At 44.3% G+C, this 24,429-nt stretch overlaps 1 protein-coding gene across 9 annotated transcripts in view; it reads right to left on the minus strand.

The window, feature by feature from the left end:
- LOC147012587 (SUN domain-containing ossification factor-like) overlaps positions 1 to 24,429 on the minus strand; it is a 68,172-nt gene that overhangs the window by 31,146 nt on the left and 12,597 nt on the right. For 4 of the 9 annotated variants that reach the window (XM_085853585.1, XM_085853587.1, XM_085853584.1 and 1 more), the window contains 7 exons: positions 13,253 to 13,325; positions 7,144 to 7,234; positions 6,610 to 6,814; positions 6,416 to 6,510; positions 3,135 to 3,327; positions 1,793 to 1,896; positions 317 to 384 (listed from right to left, as the gene is read on the minus strand). In XM_085853585.1, coding sequence (XP_085709711.1) covers positions 317 to 384; positions 1,793 to 1,896; positions 3,135 to 3,327; positions 6,416 to 6,510; positions 6,610 to 6,814; positions 7,144 to 7,234; positions 13,253 to 13,287 — 791 coding nt within the window. In that variant the 5' untranslated portion in view covers positions 13,288 to 13,325. Of the gene's footprint in view, positions 1 to 316; positions 385 to 1,792; positions 1,897 to 3,134; positions 3,328 to 6,415; positions 6,511 to 6,605; positions 6,815 to 7,143; positions 7,235 to 13,252; positions 13,326 to 24,429 lie in introns of those variants that run through there. The other 5 variants (XM_085853590.1, XM_085853589.1, XM_085853591.1 and 2 more) reach the window with 3 other exon arrangements.

A 24,429-nucleotide genomic window follows, 5' to 3' on the forward strand; every position in this document is an offset into this window, starting at 1 on the left:
GAGAGAGAGAGAGAGAGAGAGAGAGAGAGAGAGAGAGAGAGAGAGAGAGAGAGAGAGAGAGAGAGAGAGAGAGAGAGAGAGAGAGAGAGAGAGAGAGAGAGAGAGAGAGAGAGAGAGAGAGAGAGAGAGAGAGAGAGAGAGAGAGAGAGAGAGAGAGAGAGAGAGAGAGAGAGAGAGAGAGAGAGAGAGAGAGAGAGAGAGAGAGAGAAGAGAGAGAGAGAGAGAGAGAGAGAGAGAGAGAGAGAGAGATATCAAAACAGAAAACAAAGAAGAGCTGTTTGTTGTAGTAATTCCACAGTGCAGTCAGTCGGATCACCATGTTTTGGCAGAGCAAGGACTCAGCATGTAGAGGTCCGTGTTATCCACGAGAAGAGAGGAAGCACTCTGAAACACAAAACCCCCGTTACACAAAGTTATTTGAGGATTTTTTAAAAAAATGTTTGTTACATGAGTATATCACTGTGTCATGTTTGCGGGGCAAGATGGTTGTGCTAAAAGTACAGTAAAGCAAAAAAGGGAGAAATTATAATGTTGTAGTTACACTTTACCTGCGTAGTAAGATCACTAAGGTTCAATAAACCTCCAGACATAGTGAAAAATGTTAAAATATCTTTAAATACATCACGACCTTAAAATTAGGTGAAGGTCAAAAACACTGCGTCATCCACGTGTACTTCCCATTCGTAATATTGATACAAAATTTAATTCTAAAAGTCCCAACCGGCTCTGAGATACAGCTCTGAAATTGGGAGTGTTTGGGGGGGGGGGGGTGCAGGAAGAAAAATAATAAATAGAAAAAAAAGAAAAATAATTTTCAAAATTGTGCTTTAGTACTCTTCAGGTTCTAAGAAACTCCGTGGTACCATTAAATCTGCGGGCGCTTATTGCAGAAACAAACCTTACAGCAGCAATAAGACTTCTCGTATTGTATGTACGGAGACTTAATTACCACTTCATCTTGTTTCAGCTCGTAAGCTTGTAATTTTTTCAAGAAATCAGCAAGAGCCGGTGAATCGAAGACAGTTTGTTCGGTGGTATCAGAACACAGTATTTCATTTTTACACGAGAACAGCACTCGGTGGACCGCACACCTCCGTCAGGCTGAAGAGTTTACGTTTTGCATCCACCGATTGTGGCTGGATCTGGATCCGGACCTGAATCAAAAATCAAATCCGCTCGTTCTTGTCACCAAACCAACTCATCCACCGAGTTTTGTCATAACTCGTCCAGAACTTTTTGAGATATTGTGCTCCAAGTCGTTTTGGCCCTAACTCTCAATGGTGAAGAATCACTTGAAAATTATAGTGCCTAGATTTGGATGTTCACCAAAATTATGGCTTGCCGTCCGTGGCCGGTCACTTACATACAATAAAACATTTCAGAATGATTGCTTGAAAACTGTGGCCAAAAATTGTGTGACAGACGGACAGACACACGCTACAGCCCAAGATTCGGGGTGAAATTTATTTTTCCCACCAAGTCACTAACACACTTTGGTGACAACATACTGTAACCTTCGCCAACATTCGGTGGCACAGGTAAATATCGGAAATGAAACGGAAAATCCATAAAACACTAAATAATTTATACTAAATCTGAGCCAATGATGTTGCTTCTTAAGAGATTTTCCTTTTTTCACCCGAGCTGTTCCAACCATGTTCGCCGCAATATTGTGAGAGACTGAAGCAATGTAGTCATCAATGTATTCAACTTGTAAAACAAAGCCTGTTGACGTGTATGAAAAATAAATAAATAAATCAGACAACAGGCTGAGGTTTCGTGCAAACATTACCTGTGCTTCAGAATTCGTGCTGATAACTTTTGCTCCACAATCTACAGATGCATAATTGTTCAGAGTCATCTTTGAGCGCACAGTTTTTTCAGACGTCTCACCCACTGAGCAAGGGATAAAAATGCATCACCAGGAGGTTATGAATACAAAGCATTCGTTTTATTCATGCACCATGCTCGAAAAACAGCATCGAAGTGGTTTGTTTGCAAGGGTTACATCCCTAAGCCTGGTGTTGGCTTCATGGCTAGAGTGGTGGACTGGGGATCCTAGGATCCTGAGTTCAAATCCCGTTCGGCTGTTGAATTAATACCAGGTGGGGTTGACTCTGCCTGTCATCCTTCCGAGGTCGGCAAAATGATTGCCAGCTTGCTGCTATCCTGTGTCTGAGTGATGACCCGTCCGGGATTGTGCCCAATAGCCAACAAAACTGCTTCGGCAGCACCAACGCTCTGCACAGAGTATGGGGCCCAATGGATGGATGGATACATTCCTGGTCATCACTGTGATGCATGATACTTGATCGAGGACGCAACATTTTGGAACTTGTTCATGCTGCTGGCAATAACTTGCCAACACTTTTCAAAGGATCCATCCATCCATCCTTCCATTGGGACCACACTCTATGCAAAGCATTGATGCCGCCGAAGCAGTTTTGTTGGCTATTGGGCACAATCCTGGATGGATCGCCACTCCGACACGGGATACCAGCAAGCTGGCACTCATTTTACCGACCTCGGAAGGATGACAGGCAGAGTCAACCCCACCTGGTATTAATTCAACAGCAAAGCGGGATTTTAACTCAGAACCCGAGGATCCTAAGCCCACCGCTCTCGCCATTAAACCAACACCAGGTATATTTTTCGAAGGATACTGTGGATCATGAAGGTCCACTAACTAATGCTAGCAGAGAAGACACCCAGTTTTAACATCCATCGAAGATTCTGAGGGACGGTGCGCACACATCGATGTAATTGCCCTGCACGTGAAACACCACGGTCCCAGTTTATACCTGGGCCGAGATTCAAACCTGGGTTAAATAACTCACGGGAGAGTGTGCATACCTCGAGGTTATCCTGCCAGCCGGTGTCAAGCATTGAGATTTTGATACTCAATCTATGATGTTATGATACTCAATCACCATGGTGCACCGACTTCAAAACATTTGCACACGCGCGCGCGCGCGCGCGCACACACACACACACACACACACACACACACACACACACACACACACACACACACACACACACACACACACACACACACACACACACACACACACACACACACACACACACACACACACACACACACACACACACACACACACTATGCCCTTCACCTGGTGTTTCTTGATCACTTTCTTCCAACACCTTCTTCATCCACTCGGTGAATGATGGAATTTTCTCCTCCTGTAGAAGTCCTCCTTCCACGACTTTCACCACCTCATTGTGCCTTTCTGCTTTCATAGTTTCAATCAACATATTCTTGTCTGTAGTTCTGCCGGGAAGCTCCACAACTTCGTGGTGTTTCACCTTCAAATGATGGAAATGGGTTTCGTTACACTTTTGTCAAAAATGCTGTCACATGTGACTGTGTGTTGTTATGTTGTTTTTTTTACGCATGTTGATGCACACACGACCTTGATGCATGACTGGAATATTTTTAGATTGGAAAACATTCCGTTCCTGTAGGTTGAGTGACATTTGTCATTTATCCGAGATCAAGTTATGAGATGCTACTGCCCCCTCCTCCCCCCTCCCCCGAGAGGATCATTAACCTCCGCCATCTTCGAAGATGGATGGAGGTTATTGTTTTCATCCCTTTCTGTTTGTTTGTTTGTTTGTGAACAGTATTACGGAAAAACTCCTCGACGGATTTCAACGAAACTTGGTGGGGGGGGGGGGGTTAGGTATGGTCCAAGGATCATGCCATTAAATTTTGGATTTAAAATTTATTTAATATTATTTGATTTAAATATATTTAAATCCCCCAATATTTATAATATTGATTTATAAGATTTAATATTTTATTTATAAGATTTATATTTATATTTATTTATAAGATTTATTTATATTTATTTATTTTATTTTATATTTATATATATATTTTTTTATATATTTATAAGATTTTTATAAGATTTAATATTTATATTTATTTTATATTTATATATTTATAAGATTTAAAAATAAATCCCCCCCCCCCAAAAAAAATTGTTAGAGAAAATTTTTTTTTTGCATTTCTACATGTTTTAAGTGATTTCCAACCCCCCACCAAAATTTTTTTTTTACCCTCCCCCCCGCAAAAAAATAAGAATTTTTTTTTGCATTTGTACATGTTTTAAGTGATTTCCAACCCCCCCTCCAAATTTTTTTTTACACCCCCAAAAATAATTGTTAGAGAATTTTTTTTTGCATTTCTACATGTTTTAAGTGATTTCCAACCCCCCCCAAAAAGAATTGTTACCCCTCCCCCCAAAAAAAAAATAGAAAAATTTTTTTTTGGGCATTTCTACATGTTTTAAGTGATTTCCGACCCCCCCCAAAAAAAATTGTTACCCCCCCAAAAAAAATTGTTCGAGAAAATTTTTTTTTTTGCATTTCTACATATTTTAAGATCTTTCCAACCCCCCCCCAAAAAAAATTGTTTGAGAATTTTTTTTGCATTTTTACATGTTTTAAGTGATTTCCAACCCCCAAAATTGTTACCCCCCCCAAAAAAAAAAATTAAAAATTTTTTTTTTTGCATTTCTACATATTTTAAGATCTTTCCAACCCCCCAAAAAAAATTGTTTGAGAATTTTTTTGCATTTTTACATGTTTTAAGTGATTTCCAACCCCCCCCCAAAAAAAAAATGTTACCCCACCCCCAAAAAAAAATTAAAAAATTTTTTTTTTGCATTTCTACATGTTTTAAGTGATTTCCAACCCCCTCCCCCCAAAAAAAATGTTGGAGAAAAGAACTATAACTCTGTCAGCACTGTTGACATCATATTTAGTGAATAAGATATAAGGTTCACTTGAGTGATCCAGCAGTATTGGCGGCGGAGGTTTTACACTCTCCCGAGTGCTACCCTCTCTAGTTTATATATGAGATCACCATCAGCATGCTTGTATCCTGTCACTCCCTTTTCCCCCTCCACTCAGTGAAGAGGAAATGAAGTCGAAATGTCACCGCGGGTTTGAATGTCATCACATGGGGGAGTCGCCCGCACATGGAATAAGGTCCCTCGCGGCAACGCTCAGGTCAGTGACTGACCAAATTGAGTTGTAACCTCGGCTATTTCGAGGCAACACCTCACCATATGCGTGCGGCTGCGTGACAGGTGGCTTCCACGCGATATATATTGTCACGTCGAAGTATCCGTCAACACGGAATTTCTCACAGCCGGGACCTTGCAGCCCGAGAGATGGTCCAAGCGATCTTTTCCTTTACCTCTACCGTTCCCCGAGGTCACCCAAATGAGCCGAAACTGCGGTGAACCGACACGGTAAGCAGATAGCTGAACCACGCTCTTATCTTAGAAACAAACGACTTGCTCGAACAGATCCCTGTTACATGGTAATCTAACCTACACGAAACACATGGACCATACTATTCTTACCACAGTTTAGACATATATATATATATATATATATATATATATATATATATATATATATATATATATGTTGTTCATCTTTCGGCTGCTCCTGTAAGGGGTCGCCACAGCGGATCATCCGTTATGACCCGCATACTGACTTGGCACAGGTTTTACGCCGGATGCCCTTCCTGACGCAACCCTGGTCGCCTCTTACGACACAGGGATAAGGATTGGGTTTCACCATGATTCTGGGCTGCCCTACACCCTCTCATCGCGCGGCCCAGTGCAGGGCTCCCGTCCTCAAGCGATCCTCCAACCCAAGCCTCCGAGTAGCCGGATTACAGGCGCACGCCACTACGCCCGGTTATATATATATATATATATATATATATATATATATATATATATATATATATATACACACACACACACACACACACACACACACACACACACACACACACACACACACACACACACACACACACACACACACACACACACACACACACACACACGGAAAAGGTCGCATATTAAAGACCAAATTCTTGATTAAAGCCTGACGTTTCGAGAGCAAGGTAGTTATCTTGCTCAGAGGCATTAAGAGCGGTGGTGACACCGCATTAAGTTCCGTTGGGGACGCTTTGCATCATGGATTGGTCCAAGTATCAGCGCGCATCCCCACACCTCGCCCTGCTTGGTTCCAGAGTCGGAGGAACTAGGGGGAACTTGATCATCTACCAACTAATGCTCGTACATGGGTCATGCAGGTCAACGTCTATCCGGGGAATGACACAGCTCTCTGATGCGGCACCCTGCCCTCAAAGCTCCAATCTGGCGGTTGATAGTCGGGTTGGGAATCAAACCCAGATGAGACCACTCAAAAGGTGAGTGCGCAACCTCCGCCCCATCATGGCGGAAATGAAATGAATGCATGTGTAATAATGTTGATCTTTGACAAAACAATCATGTTTAGAATCCAAAGTGTTTCTTGCGATTGCAGTCACACCATGGTACACAAGATTCAAACCTTGACTTGCCTTTAACGAATCGCTCTCCAATGGTCCAACACTCTGCTCGAGTGCCTCCACCTCCAACTCATCTGGTTTGAAGAATTTTACATCCTTAATGATAGCTGCAGCCACAGAAGGAAGGTCATTAGTGTAAAAAAAAACAACAACAAAAACCACCGAACACCCACACAAGAATATAGTTAGAACTTAAACATACGCACTATCCGAAATGCCACTCTTCAGTAAAGATGGAGTGCAGGATGGCGGTGGCTTTTCGAAATTAACACTACACACAGTTGCGACCACCTGGGCACCAGATTCCGTGTCCAGTGCATTGTCTGTTTCTGTCGGAGTGCGTGGAACGGGCGTCACCGCCAACGATGGCACGATCTGCACATGGTCTCCAAATCGTTGTTCTGCTTGGAACTGAAGGAAAGCATGGGGAAACAATTCACAGATGTATTTCAAAGATCAACTCTTTCTTGTGCTTTTCACCTTTATAGCAAGTGTGACCTGCGCCTGTGCAAGTTCTACGACAAGGAGGTGACAAAGGCAGCGCGCGTGCATCAACACGGCACTTTCTTGGCTCAAAGTTTTCGTTGTTATTCTTGAATTGTCAGCGTATCTGAAACTCGAATTTTTCTGCTGTATAATATTCTGAAGTGGGCGGGGGAGCTTCGATCTCTTCTGCCCGTTCTCTCAAATCTAAGTTCGACCAAGCCCCGGTGTCGTAAACATTGCGCTTCTCGTCTCACCGGTAAGTGTTCCGCAGTACGCTTCATCTTTGAAGAGAGAGGCAATGAAGCCTCACGAGCCAGCCCATTTGAGAGGTATGGGGACAGCAGACTTCCAAAGGTCGGGAAAAGCAAGAGCAGGGGAAAAAGGATGGAAAAAAACATGAGATGGGGTATTTGCCATGGTGGTCGACACCACGAGGAAGCTCAGACAGTTCAATCACATCGGCGGGTCACGTAAATGCAACGGAGAATTTTATTCGTGCGTGCAAGCAAAAGTGCATGGATAATGTCGGTCTGGTCATTCGTTTCATGGACGACGGGGCTCATTTCCTCGGTGAAAGAGCTCAGTTTACAGAACTCCCCTTATTTTGGCATTCCCACTTGCAAATGCGTTTCCAGTCTGAGCAGGCCCCGTTGTCACACGTATTAAGAACTCCATACCATTTGTACCTCCTACCAATGATGGCAGGGGCAGCCATTAATGACTGTACTGGTTTGCAGCTGGGAATATAAATATACAAAAAGCTATCTTGCAAGTTTAGAGCAGGCCTAAGGCCAAGCATTGTGGACTGAACAAGCAGCCTCATAAATGTACGACGAGAGGTAGCTTTGACAGTCAGAGACAAATTCCACAAGGCATCAGCACAAACACAGTGATGCAACAAGTATCCCGACAAACACGGTGACCTACGGGTTGAGGAACTGCTGCGTCCTTCAAGTGGCATGTGATGCGACAACATCTGGTGCACCGTCGCAGGACCTTAGGCAATGTGGGCATTTGTGTGGTATGATTTGTTGTGGTATTCATAAGTTTATATTTGCTGCTTGCTTACTTTTGTAACAACTTTCCGCTGCTTTGCGGCATGAGGCCCAAACTGCAGCTCTCCACCCATTCCTATCTTAGGCTAGATGCTGACCTTCGTCCATTGGATCCCTCTCCACTGTTTGCTTCCAACTGGCTCCGATCTATCCACTGGCCTTTCACTGGTCGTTCCTCCTCCATTCTTGCAATATGCCCAAAACATCTCAGTCCATATATATATATATATATATATATATATATATATATATATATATATATATATATATATATATATATATATATATATGTGTGTTCCCACAATCACTGGAACTTATATTCAAACTGTAAATCATAATATGAGGTTGTGGTAGTTATTTTTGATAGTGTAGGGGTTCATATTCGGGAATAAGGTCGATGGCGCCGCGTTGAAGAATTTACGGTGCTCCGATGAGCAGCTGAAGGACACAAACACTTTCCTCCTTTGTCCTGTCTGTGTCTGTTTGTGGTGAGGATGTTGATGTCGTGGATAGATTCACTTACCTTGGCAGTGATATTCATGTCTCCGCAGGTTGTGAGCCGGAGGTCAATAGACGTCTGGGTCGGGCCTGGGGAGTCATGGATTCACTGGATCATGGGGTGTGGCGCTGCCGGTACCTGTGCGGGAGGACGAAAGTCCGAGTCTTCAGGTCCTTGGTACTTCCAGTCTTGCTCTATGGGTGCGAGACTTGGACTCTGACCAAGGATCTGAGACGGAGACTTAATTCCTTTGGTACCAGGTCTCTTCGGAGAATCCTTGGCTATCGCTGGTCGGATTTTGTGTCCAACGAGCGGTTGCTGAGAGAGACTCGGATGAGATTTGTTACCTGCATGGTCCGTGAGCGTCAGCTGCGGCTGTATGGACATGTGGCTCGTTTTCCTGACGCTGATCCTGCTCACCAGATTCTCTCAGCGAGGGAGTCTCATGAGTGGAGGAGGCCAGTGGGCCGACCACGTGCCTCATGGTTGCAGCAGGTTGACCATCATCTCAAGGAGATGGGGATGGGCCTGGCATCTGCCTGGGGGATGGCCAGACGGAGGCCCCTGGAGTACCGGCGGAAAGTGGACGCAGCGACGCGCTGTTCTGGCACATGCTCCCATACCTGACCTGAGGGGTTCATATTCGGGAAGAAGGTCGATGGCGCCGCGTTGAAGAATTTACGGTGCTCCGATGAGCAGCTGAAGGACACAAACACTTTCCTCCTTTGTCCACACTTACGAATACACACCCTGCTCATTGTTGTTTCATATGTAGCTTGTGGCTGCTGGTTGCATCATCTTCTGGAGGTGCAGCTGTGCCGCTAATGCAGTGCCCCTGTTTCCAGTCGGCTGGTACTCGTTTTGTTGATCTCTGAAGGATGACGGGTCGATTCCACTCACCTGGTGTTATTTCAACGGCGACGACAGGGGTTCCAACTCAAGACCCGATGATCTTAAGCCAGCCACCTTAACCGTGAGGCCAACACCTGGCTCCCAGCCTGCTTACATCTGTTTACTCCTCCTTACCTTTGCACTGTTGATTAACACCATGCATTTACCGTAGTACTAAAACATAAAGGATTTAAAGCACTATTGCTTAAAACTTGCTTACAATTACCGACAACAGAGTAGTCGACAGGAATACTTCTTCCATTTTATGAGCCTCAGGGGCTTAATGGTTGGAGTGTTTGTTCTGAATCTGAGGGGTCAGTGGTTCAAATCTCGACCGAGTCATCCTGAAGACTTCAAAAATGGTAGGTGGTGTTTCCTTGCTCGACACTCAGCATCAAAAAGGATAGAGCACGGACAACAACCAGAGGTTGATTATAATAGTGCAGGCTTTTATGAGCCAAATGACCTCCTCCTACACCAAAGTTCCTCGTCAGGGAACATGTTATTAGTCCCCTCGCCCCACCTCCCTTATCCTACCCTCCCCCTCCCCTCCCACCCCCTGCACCCAAAGCCTCCTCCCTTCCCTCTTCATTAACAGTGTGGACCTCAAATATCCGAGACCTTTGCTCAAACCTTTCAGATCTTTCCATACAGGCTGCCACTGACAAACCAGACATAATCCGCCAAACAGAAACTTTCCTCCCCCAAGACGTGTCTGACTCCCAAGTATCTCTCCCTGGTTACTCCCTCCTCCGGTATGACAGACCTGAGCCTCGTCCTGGTAGAGCTGTTGCTCTCTTCATCAAAGACTCTATTCCTCACTCTCCATGCACTGCTCTCACTCCCCCACACCCCCAGGAATACCTCTGGCTAAGGCTTCCCCTCAACTCCCACCTCATGTTTATATGTGTACTGTACCGTCCACCGAACAGTGATGACTTCATCAACATCTCACTATCTGAAAACATGGACCAACTTCTATCTTCTCATCCAAACTCTCTCTTCCTCATATGTGGCGACTTCAATTGTCATCACGCCAGGTGGCTCGGTGTGGGTACCTCTCTCACCTGTCATGGCACCTCAGCCAAAGCTTTCTGCGACTCATTGGGACTGACTCAATCGGTCAACTTCCCGACCCGGATCTCAACCAATGGTACTCCATCTCTTCTGGATCTGATTTTGACAAATTTCCCTGACAATATCTGCTGCTCTTCCTCTGCTCCAATCGGTTCTTCTGACCACGTCCTTGTCAAAGTGGACATCTCTCTGGCTGTTATCAGAGAACCACCTCACCGCCGTCGAGTCTGGTATTTCACTCAAGCCGACTGGCAGGGTCTCCAAGAAGCCATCAAACTTATAGACTGGTCTCCTATCGCTACGTTCTCCAACAACAACTCATCCTGGGAATTCCTTCAAAGAAACTTGCACGTTGTCCTACCCTTCCTCCCACCCATGGTTCACTGAAGCTTGTGGTGAGGCAGTTGTCCTGAAACAACTTGCCTTTGTGGAAGGTACAACAAAACAACAATGGAAAGCAAACCCAACTGAGGGTAATCTCAGTTCCTTCCATAAACCTCGGAACAAGTGTGTATCTACCCTCAGGAGGGCCAGAAAACAACATCTTTCTAACCTCGTATAAACTCTCAAACCTCTCTCCCTCCTCAAAATCCTGGTGGCATCTAATCAAATCTGTTTCTGGTGTATGTTCCCCCTCCATCTCCTCCCTTACCTCACAATGTCCGCACTGCTGATTCCACACGTGAAAATGCTGAATGCCGAAACTCGGTGTTTGCAGCTAAATCTTGTGTCCAAAACCCATCACTTTCTCCACCCACCTTACCCAGTCGCACCCAACTGTCCCCGGACTCTGTGTCCTTTTCTCCTAACAAGGTGGAGAGCTTACTTTCAAACCTCGACTAAGATTTTGCAACGGGTCCAGACGGCATCAGCCCACGTGTTCTAAAAAACCTGCTCTTCTGCTCTTCCTCACCCTCTCTATGTTCTATTCACCCTCTCATTTGCTCAAGGTCATCTCCTTGGAAATCAGCAAACATTACTGCCCTGCATAAAAAAGCTGCAAAAACAGATCCCTACAACTACAGACCAATCAGTCTTCTCCCAATCATCACCAAGGTTATGGAATCCATCATCACTTCAGACATTAAATCCTTCCTCTTCTCCAATGGCTTGATTTCCGATCATCAATTTGGTTTCAGACCAGGTCACGCTACCCTGAGCCTGGTGTTGGCTTAGTGGTTCGGGTGGCGGGCTTTGGATCCCAGGTCCTGAGTTCAAATCCCCGCTCAGCTGTTAAATTAATACCAGGTGGGGTTAACTCAGCCTGTCATCCTTCCGAGGTTGGCAAAATGAGTGCCGGAATGCTGGTGTACTGTGTCGGAACGACGACCCGTCCAGGATTGTGCCCAATAGCCAAGGAGACTGCCTAAGCAGCACCAACGCTCTGCACAGAGTGTGGTACCAATCACCTCCTCCTCCTCCTCCTCCTTGTGTATGCCTCACTTACAATACGTTCTTCACCTGTTGACGTGCTCAGTACTCATAGAAGTACAACTCTGCCAGACAGTTCAAAACATCTTTATGCAACGACCTTACAAAAGTGATGTCTGAGAAATAGTGTTGTGGGAAATCCTTATAGGGGCTAATGTTGCATATGATAGCTTAGTTGTTTCTCACACTAAATGTAATAAACTAAGCGTGAAGTACTTTAATTGTGATATCACATATGCGTCACTTGAGTTGGAGAAAGAAGTCGTCCACCCTCCCCAAAAGCGAGTGTCTAAAATCGCCATCCCTTGAAATCTCCTCTTCATGTTCTTACCTTTGCAATCCATCTTTTATATGCTTTTTGGGGAAACACCAGGCTATGTGCATGAGCTTGGCTGGGAAAAGCCACGTTCAATCGCGACCAAGACGAACGAGAGGGGACCGTCTGTGTGACAACTCGGTGGGATGTCCCCTGGCTCATCAAATGGGGGTCTGCGGGCCAATCGTGGCCCAGAGGGGAGGGGCTAAGTGCAGCATGGTAGCAGGTAGCAGTGAACATAACAAAAGCAGGTGTAGAGAGAAGCACGTGGAGCAAATGCTGGGGAACCTTGCTGTGTCCTTTTGGCTTGCTGCGCTCTCCACCACGCCCCACCCAGCCAGCCACACCCACTCTTCTCTCCTTGTGCCAGGGATTGCGGCAAGACCATCGGCTACCTCCTGCAACAAGGACACTAGCCAAGATCTGCACCTCATCAAGGTCCAGAGGTGTCCTGCAGGGAATCACCAAATATTTTGCCCTGTCTGCCTCTGACTTGTCTCTCTCTCTCTTATGGTATCATTGGGCCCAATAAGCACAAACATAAGTAAGGAATCTACCATTCGTTCATTGGTGCTCCGTGCTCGTTGCAGTCAAGGATTAAGGGATGTGCTATTTTTTTTATTGCTATTGATTGTTATTTCCTTCATTGGATTTCCACCCTCGTGTAAAATCCACCCTCGATTTCCACCCACGATTTTCCACCCTCGTGTACCATTTCTTTCTAAAATCCACTTGGTCTCAAAGTTAATTTTCGTCGTTGTCATCGCTATTGCAATTGGCACATCCACTAAAGGACAATTTTGATCAGGGCAAGCAGCGCCCATAACACAACCGTGTCGTGTGACCTCACAACTCCTCTCCACTGGGACGTACTTTGCCATCAGGGGCACGACACCGATTAGCGTGGTGTATCTGCTAGTCGGGTGTGCCACTGGTACGGTATCGTAGAGAAAGACACGTGATTTGGCCCAGGGCGCCCAAATCAGCCGGCCACTTTGACGTGGCTCACCAGGATTCGCACCAGGCAACTGGAACGACCCGATGGGAACAACAATGGCATATGCAAGTATTTGCAGAGAAAATCAAGCACTTACCAGATAACTGCAAGAACGAACTCACGCTGTTCCATGACGTGCACATCATCCTAAAACAATCCATTACATCGTGCTGAAACAAACAAACAAACAAACAAAGGATAATAAAAATTGAATTGACAATGTAATTAGTGGTATATAATAGGATGCTGTTGATAAACATATTCACCAATATATCCCATTAGTATATTCAAGATAACTTATAAGAATCAATTATAATTGATTATAATTATAATTATAATACAATTATAATTATAAGGCCCGGTCACACCTTGACGTTTTAGCCAACGTATGCCGATTTTTTATTTTTTTTTCTAAAACGCTGGCACACGTTGAATACGTTATGGGTAAGTTATGAATACGTTATGGGTAAGTTTTGATAACATTGAGAGCACGCTGAAAAACACTGCCATACGTCGTTGTACGCTGGCTTTAAACGTTGTACTTTTTGGTTGTCCTCAAATTTTTTCATGCTTGAAATTTCACGACGTATGCCGGCGTATGACTCACACGTTCCGCTACACTGGCCACAAGTTGTAGGCACGGTCTGCGATCGTTGACAGACGTCAACACATGCTACTTGTAAGTTAATCATAAGTTGAGACACGTCGAGATAATGTTTAGCGTACCCGAAACTTATTTCTAACCTAAGATTAACGTGTTGTTGGCACGTTACACGATCGTTGCCACACCTCGACAGACGTTACGTTTAAGTTACTCATAGGCTGAAAGACGTCGGTATAATGGATCGTCCTTGCGTCAGCGTCCACGGCCACGGCCAGGACACTTATTTGCAGCATTCTTCAAACTTTTCTTCGGCATGACGAGGATGTTCACACTTCGATGTCTAGCTTGGCTATGATTCCAATTGTCCATCGGCAGCGTCTATTTAAAATAGTCGAGTTTGAGCATTTTAACACGTTCAGAAGAAACGCTTCAAATTTCAAAACCCCAGGATCAAAAAACAAAGGCGAGTGACAGCAATTTAAATCGTTCATTGTAAACAATGAAAATAGCTGAGTGGTACCGTTTAAAAGTCGTTGAGTGTAAAAAAAATCCAATTGTTAAGCGCAAGCGTCTACTTTCAATAGTGGAGATGCAGCCATTTAAATCGTTGAGTGGCAGCGTATGAATAGCAAACCCCACGTATCTATAAGTAATCAAAGCGCTCTATGCACATTATTAGTTCATTGTGCATTTGTCCAACCCGTTATGAATAGACCTAAATCGTAAAAACAAGCAATAGCTCATTGTTGAAAAAGCCCCATAAAAATTAGCCGCGAAGAACTTCGAACAATGGTGAAAAGATGTCTCCTACCCGTGGACACGCGGACGCAAGGACGATCCATCATAACCCACACCCTCCCCCTCACACTCACCTACTACTGCCAACATGAACAAACTACTACTAATACTAATACTAATACTGATACTGATACTGTTACTGCTGACATGGACATCGACTCAAAAAGGAACTCGAAAGCACTGTTGGGTTCCCCTTTTATAAACACCATTTTTATATACCAATTCCCAAAACCGCTGGGAACAAGTCTTCATATGGCAGTTGTAAGCTAGAAACACGTTCATTTATTTTTTTTTGTCGACCGGAAGATGTCATTGGAATACGTCTACATACGTCGATGTGTGTTGGGACTACGTAAAGAATTGGTTCAAAGCACGTCAAACATAAGTTAGAAATAAGTTTCGCATAAAAAAGACATTACCTCGACGTGTTTCGACTTATGAGTAGCTTATAAGTAGCCTTTGTGGACGTGTGTGAGCGTCCACATATCGTGTGTAAAACTGATCCCCATCGCATGCGGAACGTGTGTCATACGCCGAGTACGTCGTAAAATTTTGAACATGTTTAAAATTTCTTGACGTACTCTACTTACTACGACGTAAGATAGCGTACTTTAGCGTTCTACTCACGTATACCAAACTTACTCATACCGTATTTGACGTGCCCCAACGTTTTAGACACATTTTTCTTAGGTCGGCATACGCTGGCAAGATCGCCAAGGTGTGACCGCGATGTTGTCACTTCCATTTCTACGGCAGTTATGATTCGAATCGTTGTGCGTCAGCCTTTTAATAGGCTACGTCACGACATCGTCGGCGATGCGTGCAACGCGCTATGCCTGAGTTAGACTATCGTTGGGCATCGGTTGTGTAGGCCGACAACAGGTTCAGCATTCGTTGGTATAAGTTATCTATAACACAACGAAACGTTCTGTGACCGTTACCAATGCGTTATACATAAGACCAAGTCGCTATGAATACGTCCGAATCTTGAAGAAAAAAAACATCAAAAGTTCAACGTAAGCCAGCGTTTTACATACATTTTAATACGTTGCCATCGCTGGCTAAAACGTCAAGGTGTGACCGGGCCTATAGAGAAGTAGCTTACCAGAACATTGTAAAATCTGTTATCCCCACACTTTTTAAAGAAAAAAAAACAAAGACGTGGGGGGGGGGTATTGTAATCGGCTGCGTCTGTCTGTCCATCTGTCAGAAACTTTCTATGTGCAATCAACATGAGGGGATGCATGAAACGTAACTTTTTGGGGGATTTGACCTCCGGTTCATGCTCTGGGGAGGGGGGGGGGGTTGAAGACTTGGGGTCGCTAGGATGAAAACGGAAAATGATTTTTAACTCAAAATTTGAAAGTAGGGAATTCCTAGGGGAACTTTTTGCCATCTTTCAACTGCTTTGGGTGGGAAGTGTGGGGATTTCCAATGGCGCACTGGCGATTTTGCTGTAGTTATAACAAAAATAGGGGCAATGCCCCTGAGCACTCACCTGGTAGAACAATGATACTGAGGAGGAAGTCAACGTGGGACGGAATCAGAAAAATGTACTAGTGAACCAATGTTACAGCAAATACCTATTTTAGGGAGCAATCCCCACACCGAAGTAAATCCCCTTCGACCCTGATTTTTAAAAATACTGTGAACAAACTTTGGTACATCACAGGTGATGAAGGTTGTGATCAAGTTGCATTGAAATTGTGTGGGTAGTATTGAAGAATACATATTTGGGGGGGGGGACCCTCACCCACCCCCTCCCCACCCACAGACCCCCTAAGACTCCGATTTTTTAAAATGTTATGAACAAACTTTAGTACATTACGGGTGATGAAGGTTGTAGTCAAGTTTCATCAGAATTGTGCGTCCTTTCTGAGAATAAAGCAAATACCTCTTTAAGGGGGGATGGGGGGGGCAATCCCCTCCTTCCCTGTAAGTTCCCTCCATAGACCCCCCCCTCCCCAGACCCTGATTTAATTTTTTTCATGGCATGAACAAACTTTAGTACATCACAGGTGATGAAGGTTCTGGTGAAGTTTCATCGGAATTGCATGTGTAGTTTCTGAGAAGAAAGCAAACACCTATTTTTGGGGGAAACCTCCGTAGACTCCCGTAGGGCCCGGGTTTTTTTAATGCCATGAACAATCTTTGGTACGGACAGGGTGATGAAGGTTGTGATAAAGTTTCATCTAAATTGTGTTCGTAGTTTCATCGCACAAGCTCCCCAGAGCGAAGTTTCAGGTGAGCTTAAAATGAAACCCTGTGATTTACGAAATTTAACAAAAATAACATATTCCATTATTTCCCAATATTACCCATGATTTCCCACAATTTCCCACTGTTGTAGTAAAAAAAAAATACTATTTTCAAAGCAATTTCAAACACCGATTTCATATTTCTTCTAAGGAGTTTCTCCAAGTTTCTCCAAGTAAAGCCTGTCAACGATCTATAATTAATCAACGATAAGGTTAATAATTTTCTTGGTAATTTTTGCTGAACATTACCTGTCTTCAACACAAAGTCTCAGCACAATAATTCATGGGCTATTCAAATAAGAACCAGGGAAACAGGCCACAACTCTGGGCGAGATATTAAACAAACTAAAACATCAACTTTCAGAAGACTCATAACAACCGTGTTGAGTCTTTGAAACAGAAGATCAAAAAAGTGCTTTAAGGGAACATATCTATAACTGAAGCGCCTGCCATTGCTCCAATCTGATAAGTTATATCAGTGCCTTAAGCTGTACTCTACTACCACTACTTCCATGGTCCTAATTAATCCCACGCTTCATGGAAGAGCGATAACATTGAACAGATCAGGACGTAACAAAACAAAAGGAACAGTCGAAAAAAAAAGGGGGGGTCACCAACCACAGGGTTGAAGGATAAAATAGAGAGAGACTTGGACATATAAATGAAGTGGGAAGGAAAGAGGGGTGGGGGAGGATGCACAGGGTGGACAAGATGGATAGAGAAGCAAATTCTCAGGAAGGAAAAACTGGAAATTTGGAAGGAGGTGGGAAGTTAACACTGAACAGGTGTAGAAAAGATCATGGTATTGGATGGGGGATAATCTGAGATGGTGGTGAACAGCTGTCTTGAAGACCTGGAGAGAAGAATGAGATTTAAAAGGATGTGGAAGTTGGTTCCACAGGCATAAAAGAAACGGAACAAATGAGTGCAGGTGAGCAGTGATTCTGGAGATGGTCAAAATGGTGGAATGCATATGTAATATGTAAATATCAGAAAGTGAATTTATAAAATTTGAACAGCGACTCATCTGGAAAGTGAATGCTTGCCAGTTTTTGTGTATAGCTTAGGCATATCAGTTAGATTATAACAAATGGGTATATTTTTGCAATTCTAGAGTTCCTTTCATGTACAGTTGCTGGAGTTCCACGTCTATAGTGCGAGAGGTTAAATTGTACAAAGTAGAATTGGTTATCCAATTGCGAAAACAACTGCTCGGCCCATTCTCACAGTATGGCATGCGAAAAGGGTCATTTGGACAGCGGTAATAACCAACTACCGATGTCAATTGGAATTAGTGGTCCGTGTGACACCCAATACGTGACAATATACGGAATAAATGCATGACCTTGTTGAAACATCAATAACATGCATTGGAGGAGCGAAATTATTCTAGTGATTTCTAACTTGGTCTGATTTCGTGAGGAAGTAACAAAAAAAAAATGGGTTGTATAGTTTAAATCTACAGAATATTTTACTCCAAAAGAGTTTGCAGTTTCTCAAAATAAACCAAACTTTCTTTCTTTAAAAGTTCCTTGAAACAAACCCCAATATATATATATATATATATATATATATATATATATATATATATATATATATATATATATATATATATATATATATATATATATATATATATATATATTTATATACAGTATATAGTTTTTTATTTTTATTTTAAAATAAATAACAGCTCAAATCCCACATCAACCCGTTAATTACTAGCTTCGAACACCTAACAGAATAATCATGGTTCTATCAAGACACATTTTTATCAACATATTTCAATTAACATCCCTTACACTCGGAGTTGCATGTTTTCTCGAGCAATACTCAGTTACAACTTGGATTTGATAAACATTCACAAATCATATTGAATGAGATGTTATTATATTTAGTAAGCTTGAAAAGGTAGACAGCTCCATCAGCAACTTCCTCAAACTTACACTTTCTCTATATATATATATATATATATATATATATATATATATATATATATATATATATATATATATATATATATATATATAGTTGCGGGCCGGCGGGGTCGGATGAGAAGACCACTAGGTGGGGGAAGCTACATCGATTCCCACCAGACTCCCCGGAATTGTAGGCCGTTGCTCACGGATAATTCTGTGACGCGGCGGGTCGCTTAACCGACCGTGGATGCCAATAACTCAACCGCGTGATCTAGGGTCCTCCCACCTATGGGTGAATCGGGTTACCTAATTAACCACGCGGTTTAACCACCGGGGAACCACGCCCTCGATATGCCTTGTCCGAACCGGATCACTCTACTGGATCGGATCTCCTTTCTGGATCGGATGCAGCCGAGCGGCACTGCCAAGGACGTACTGGCAAGAAGGAACGGATTGTTGGGAATAAAGACCCAGCTGGACTTAGATTCGAACCATGCTGGACAAATGAGAGAAAAGACAATGGCGAGCTGGGAACATTTCTAATGATGATTATTTATAACAGCAAGCAAGGAAAAGCATGTGGCACAACAAATATTTATTGGGTATGTAACGCAGGGAAAGAGGAGAGAGGTGTGGTGCGACAATAATACAAGCAACTTACTAAAGCAGACACAGTGCAGACTTGACGTGAGATTATTAACAGTAACAACAGTAAAATATCTTCTACAGGCTTACTTAACAGACAGGTGCCAGCACACTCAGTCACACACACACACACACACACACACACACACACACACACACACACACACACACACACACACACACACGAATGAAAAGGGAATTTTGCAGCCAGGGAGTGAGGGGTTTGAGGTTATAGCTTTCGGTACCTGGGCATTTTTTGGGGGGATGCTCCATGGTGCAGTACCCGACAATAGTCGCGTTGCTCTGGCCACAACCGCACGTATGGAGACCGTGCTCTGAAGGAGGAGCTTGAGCGGAGAAGGGCGAAGTCCAGAGGGCGAGGGTGGAGCAGTAGGCGGGACCGAGCAGGAGGCGGTTCATCAAGGGGAGATGTGGGCGGAGTCCAGAAGGAGGAACACTCCGCGTGAAGAGCACCCACACCGAACACAGCACTTCTCAATTCTCCACCTACACGGAGGATTTCTCCGTGTTTTATAGAGCCCGGAGCTCGGGGGAGGGGCCATGCCGAATCCGACGTCATCACCCGAGTCGGGCGTTCCGACTGGCTCCGACCCCCCACATGGCCCCCCAGCCTGGGCCGGGCTTTGGGTAGATGCTGGTGCAGCCCGCCCACCTTACTGCGTGACTCGCTGCACATGTCTGATTTCGGGGAGACGTTAGTGCACGGTTATGGTAGACGAGACGAGACGAGGGTGCAAGCGAGGAATATTTACCTCAGAAAAGAAAAGGTGGGAATGTAATAAGAAGGGAAAAATGATTTAATAATCCTAACTATTAGCCCATCACAACGCACTCCCTTGTCTTCCCACTAAACAAAAGGAAGGGGTCTATCTGCACGTATATTAATGGCATAACTGTCTGGGGACACCTATCTGTTGTATGCATGCGGTTCCGAGAACCGCAACAATATTGTTACGGTTGTGGAAATTCACAGATCACCATTCAGGTTCCCCGAAGATCAGTTATGTTGATAAGTGTGTGTCCAGGTTAGATTTCCCCACCGATGTATAACGGGAATTATTTGTGTGCCGGGCTGTGAACCTTTGAGGTAGTGTTATTCTTTCCTATCTTTATTTTAAATATCTCCTCACCACCTTCTCAACAACCACCAACATCTCCTCACCAGCATCTCCACGGCGCCGCCATCTTTTCACCAACAACAACATCCTCAACAAACAACATCTCCTCACCACCTTCTCCACAACCGCCAACATCTCCTCACCATCATCTCCTCAAACAACAACATCTCTACAACCATGCCACCTGCACCAAAACGCCAACAAACTCCACAACCACAACCACACCACCTCCACCACAACGCCACAAAGTTTACAACCACGGCATCTCTACAAAACAAAAAGAACAACTCAATAACTCCCGCCCCGATATTCTAGACGAAAACAGGATTGACGGTTGGGGCGGGTCCCTCAGAACGGGTAAACAAAAGTGACGGTTACAAAAAGTATGCTCCAAAGAAAAACGACTCCATCACTCCTAGGATTTTTCCCCGCGTGCCGAGAAGGGAGGGCGGACGCCCCGGACCCGATAAAAGGGCTGCGTTGGAATGGGAGATAAAAGGGCTGCGTTGGAAACAAAAGGGGAGTGGGTGAGTAGAGTCGAGTTGGTGAGTCCAGTCGGGTTGTTGGTCGGAGGAGTGGAGTTCGTTCATCGTTGGAGCCAGCCATGTCACCAAGTGGTTGGTCGGAAGAGTGGAGTTCGTTCGTCGTTGGAGCCAGCCAAGTCACCAAGTAGTTGGTCGGGGTTGAGCGTTGTTGGTCGGTGGAGGCAGTCGAGTTGGAGTCGGGAGAAGTCGCCAGCCAGAGAGAAGTCGCCAGCCGGAGAGAAGTCACCAGCCGGAGAGAAGTCATCAGCCGGAGAGAAGTCGCCAGCCAGCTACATAACGGTCCAAGCGACGCTGAGGAGTGAGCGGGCTCTTAAAGAGCATCAACTCGAAAAGAGCAAGGCCCGTTCACTCTGAAGCGTCATAGGCCAGGCCTGATCGACTAGGCCGTGCTGCTAGGCCCTGGATCAACCAAGCCGCCGTTACAACAGCTGCCGCGTTGACGACGAGACATACGGAGGGTCGCCGACCAAAAGACCCATCGAGTCGCCTCAAGGGCGACAAAGGTAACCTGCCCGGCCTCGCGGAGCTCCTTCGGTCATCCCAGCTCCGAGGACCATTAAAGGCTTACGAGCCCAGTTCTATCTTTCTTTTCTGGGGTTTTAGCATGAAAGTCTGTGGCGCCTTGTCCGTAAGTAGAATTGTTGTAAGTGCATGTATGTAATAAATAGATATCGGCTGTAGGTTTTTGCTCGTGTCATGTCCCCTATCCCCATTCATTGCATTGCTTACGTGTAAAAATAAATGTCCCCATTGTTGAATGTCACCTGCTCGTTGCGTCCTTTCCTCCATTGACTGCCATAATTGCGTTCGGAATAATTAGCTGGCTGATTAATAGCCGATAAAACGTACATCTGGTCCGACGGGGCTTGGCGATATAAAACCGCTCGGCAATCGCAAACGGAATGAGCTGCCTAAAGCGGCTCGTTTTCGTGCAGGCTCCGTTGAGGTATAAATCCCCGGCATTTCTGTCTGCGCCAATAATTAGGTACATCGACAATTCGGCGATCGTCCTTGTAGTGCGTGGACAGAAGATTTGGCTGGTTTATGGTGTGGTTAACAACACCCGTAGCTGGGTTTCGGCGTTGATCCGAAAGCTGCGACTAGATTGCTCGTTCGGTGGGCGCGCACGGCCGCAATTGAGCTCAAGGCGGTCGCCCGCACGCCAGACGGGCGAAAATCCACAACAATATATATATATATATATATATATATATGAAACATCAAAAAAAAGTAAAAACATAGAGGGATGAAATCTCAAAAAGACAATCAAACAAGGTAGGAATGACACCACATGATGATGTCACAATACGACACCACAATCATCTTAGGGATTACCATCACGACATCTTTTTGACGTTGTTCCATCACAATCCCACAACAAAAGTAGCCCTTTACAAGTCTGGAGACGGCGATGGTTCACGAGCAATGTACACGGTTCGCCTTTTTTATTTTTTGACCTTCGAGGGGACGCCACGGGCAAACTGGCGGGAATCGGGAAAAAACGTAAATGACTAAAGTTGTAGTACTCGAAGAGCACTACTTGCATACCAACTTTCATTCGAAACAGTTGAAAACCCTCGTAGCTCGATGCCCACTTTATTGATTTTTTTGACATTTTCTAAGTTTGTGACCTTGTGACCTTGACCTTGGGACGAAAATGAAAAAAAAAATCGAGCTCCGTGGGGCTATGCAGGTGCCATTGGGCTAACCAAATACCAAAACCCCTGCCAGATTCGACAAACCCCCTCAGAGAAGATGTAACTTGAAATCGGCTACCCCCTAAAAACACATGTTTTTTGGGCGTGGCTCCACCCATAATGGGCGCAGCACGCCCATTCTCCGGAAAACACAACTGGATCATGATACAAACCTCGCACCCTAATTTTATCAAGATCGGATCAAAACCCACGGAGCTATGCTCAGGACAGACAGACAGACACACACACACACCCATAACGAATATAGTGGTCACTTACTAACTCGTGAACCAATAGTTTTACATTTTTATGCCTCCGGTGACGATGTCGCCGTGGAATTGTTTTCGGTTTGTCCGTCCGTCCATACATGCAAATTTCCTCTGTTTACTCTGCAACTGCTTATCCGATTGCCAAGAAATTTTGACCATAGATGTGACTCATGATGCAGATTTAAAAAATAATAATAATAATGACGTCATAGGTCACTTGGAGTGGCAGCCAGGTTGGAAAAACAGAAAAAAATTGGACCTCTGTATCTCCTAAACCGCAAGATGGAAATTTTTTTTTGAAACTTGCCACCTGGCAACTACTCTGCACGGGCAATAAGAACAATTTGATTATGACGTCATCGGTGAAGTGGTATCCCGGTCAAAATTCGACAAGTAGAATGCTGCATTCGATCAGTATGAAAATTTGTGAGGTTCATCTAGAAAAATATTTCAACACAGAAAAAATTATTATGACGTCAACCATCACGTGGTTTTGCAGTTTGAAGAAAAAAAAAGAAAAAGAAAAAAATCTTCTCCAGAACCGCTTTACAGATCGAGGTGAAACTGCACACGAATGATCGACTATCCATGCTGAATAAAATTTGATAAGCATGACGTCATAGGTCACAAGGTCTGGCAGCCTTCTTGGATTTACTCTCAAACCTTCAAAAATCTTCTTCTCAACGCTGAACAGATCAAGGAGAAATTTCACAGGTATGATCGCCTATCCATGAGGAACCAAAAGTTCTCCATATATGACGTCAGAGGTCACATGGTTTGGAAGCTATGATTTTTTGAAGAATAAACATTTTAAAATAGTTTTCTGCAGAACAGCTTGACAGATCAAGGGGAAACTTCACTTTCATGTTCCCTAAGCCTTGGGGATACCAGGGTGTTCACGAATAATTGAGAGGTCACATGGCCTGGCGATCATATTGGTTTGAACGAAATTCTGTTTTAAAAAAATCTTTCCCATGAACCGCTTCATCAATCGATGTGAAACATCACAGTTATGATCGAGTCAAGTGGAATATACGTTTAAAATTTCAACCTGATTGGACGCATGGTCAGGCAGCAATAATTATTTAATATTTTAAATCTGGGATCAGGGATTTTAATCAAAGTTGGAAGAAATATGTATCATGATGTAATAATGTGGGCGGAGGAATATCTGGCGACGTCGTGACGTGGATGGTCATTCTAGTTTTTAAATGTTTTATTTTATTTTTCTTGTTTCTGCAATTATTTTGAAAGTGATAAAATGCTGAATGTTTTATATAATTTGTTACTAGCAAATACCACCCGTCACTTCGCTGACGGGATACTAAAGGGAGGGGAGGGGAGAAAAAGAGAGGGGGGAGAGAGAGAGAGAGAGTGAGAGAGGAGGTGGAGGGGGAAAG

This window comes from Eptatretus burgeri, chromosome 14 (genome assembly GCF_056783735.1).
Source record: "Eptatretus burgeri isolate ZD-2024b chromosome 14, Ebu_testis_v1, whole genome shotgun sequence".
Classification (NCBI taxonomy): domain Eukaryota; kingdom Metazoa; phylum Chordata; class Myxini; order Myxiniformes; family Myxinidae; genus Eptatretus; species Eptatretus burgeri.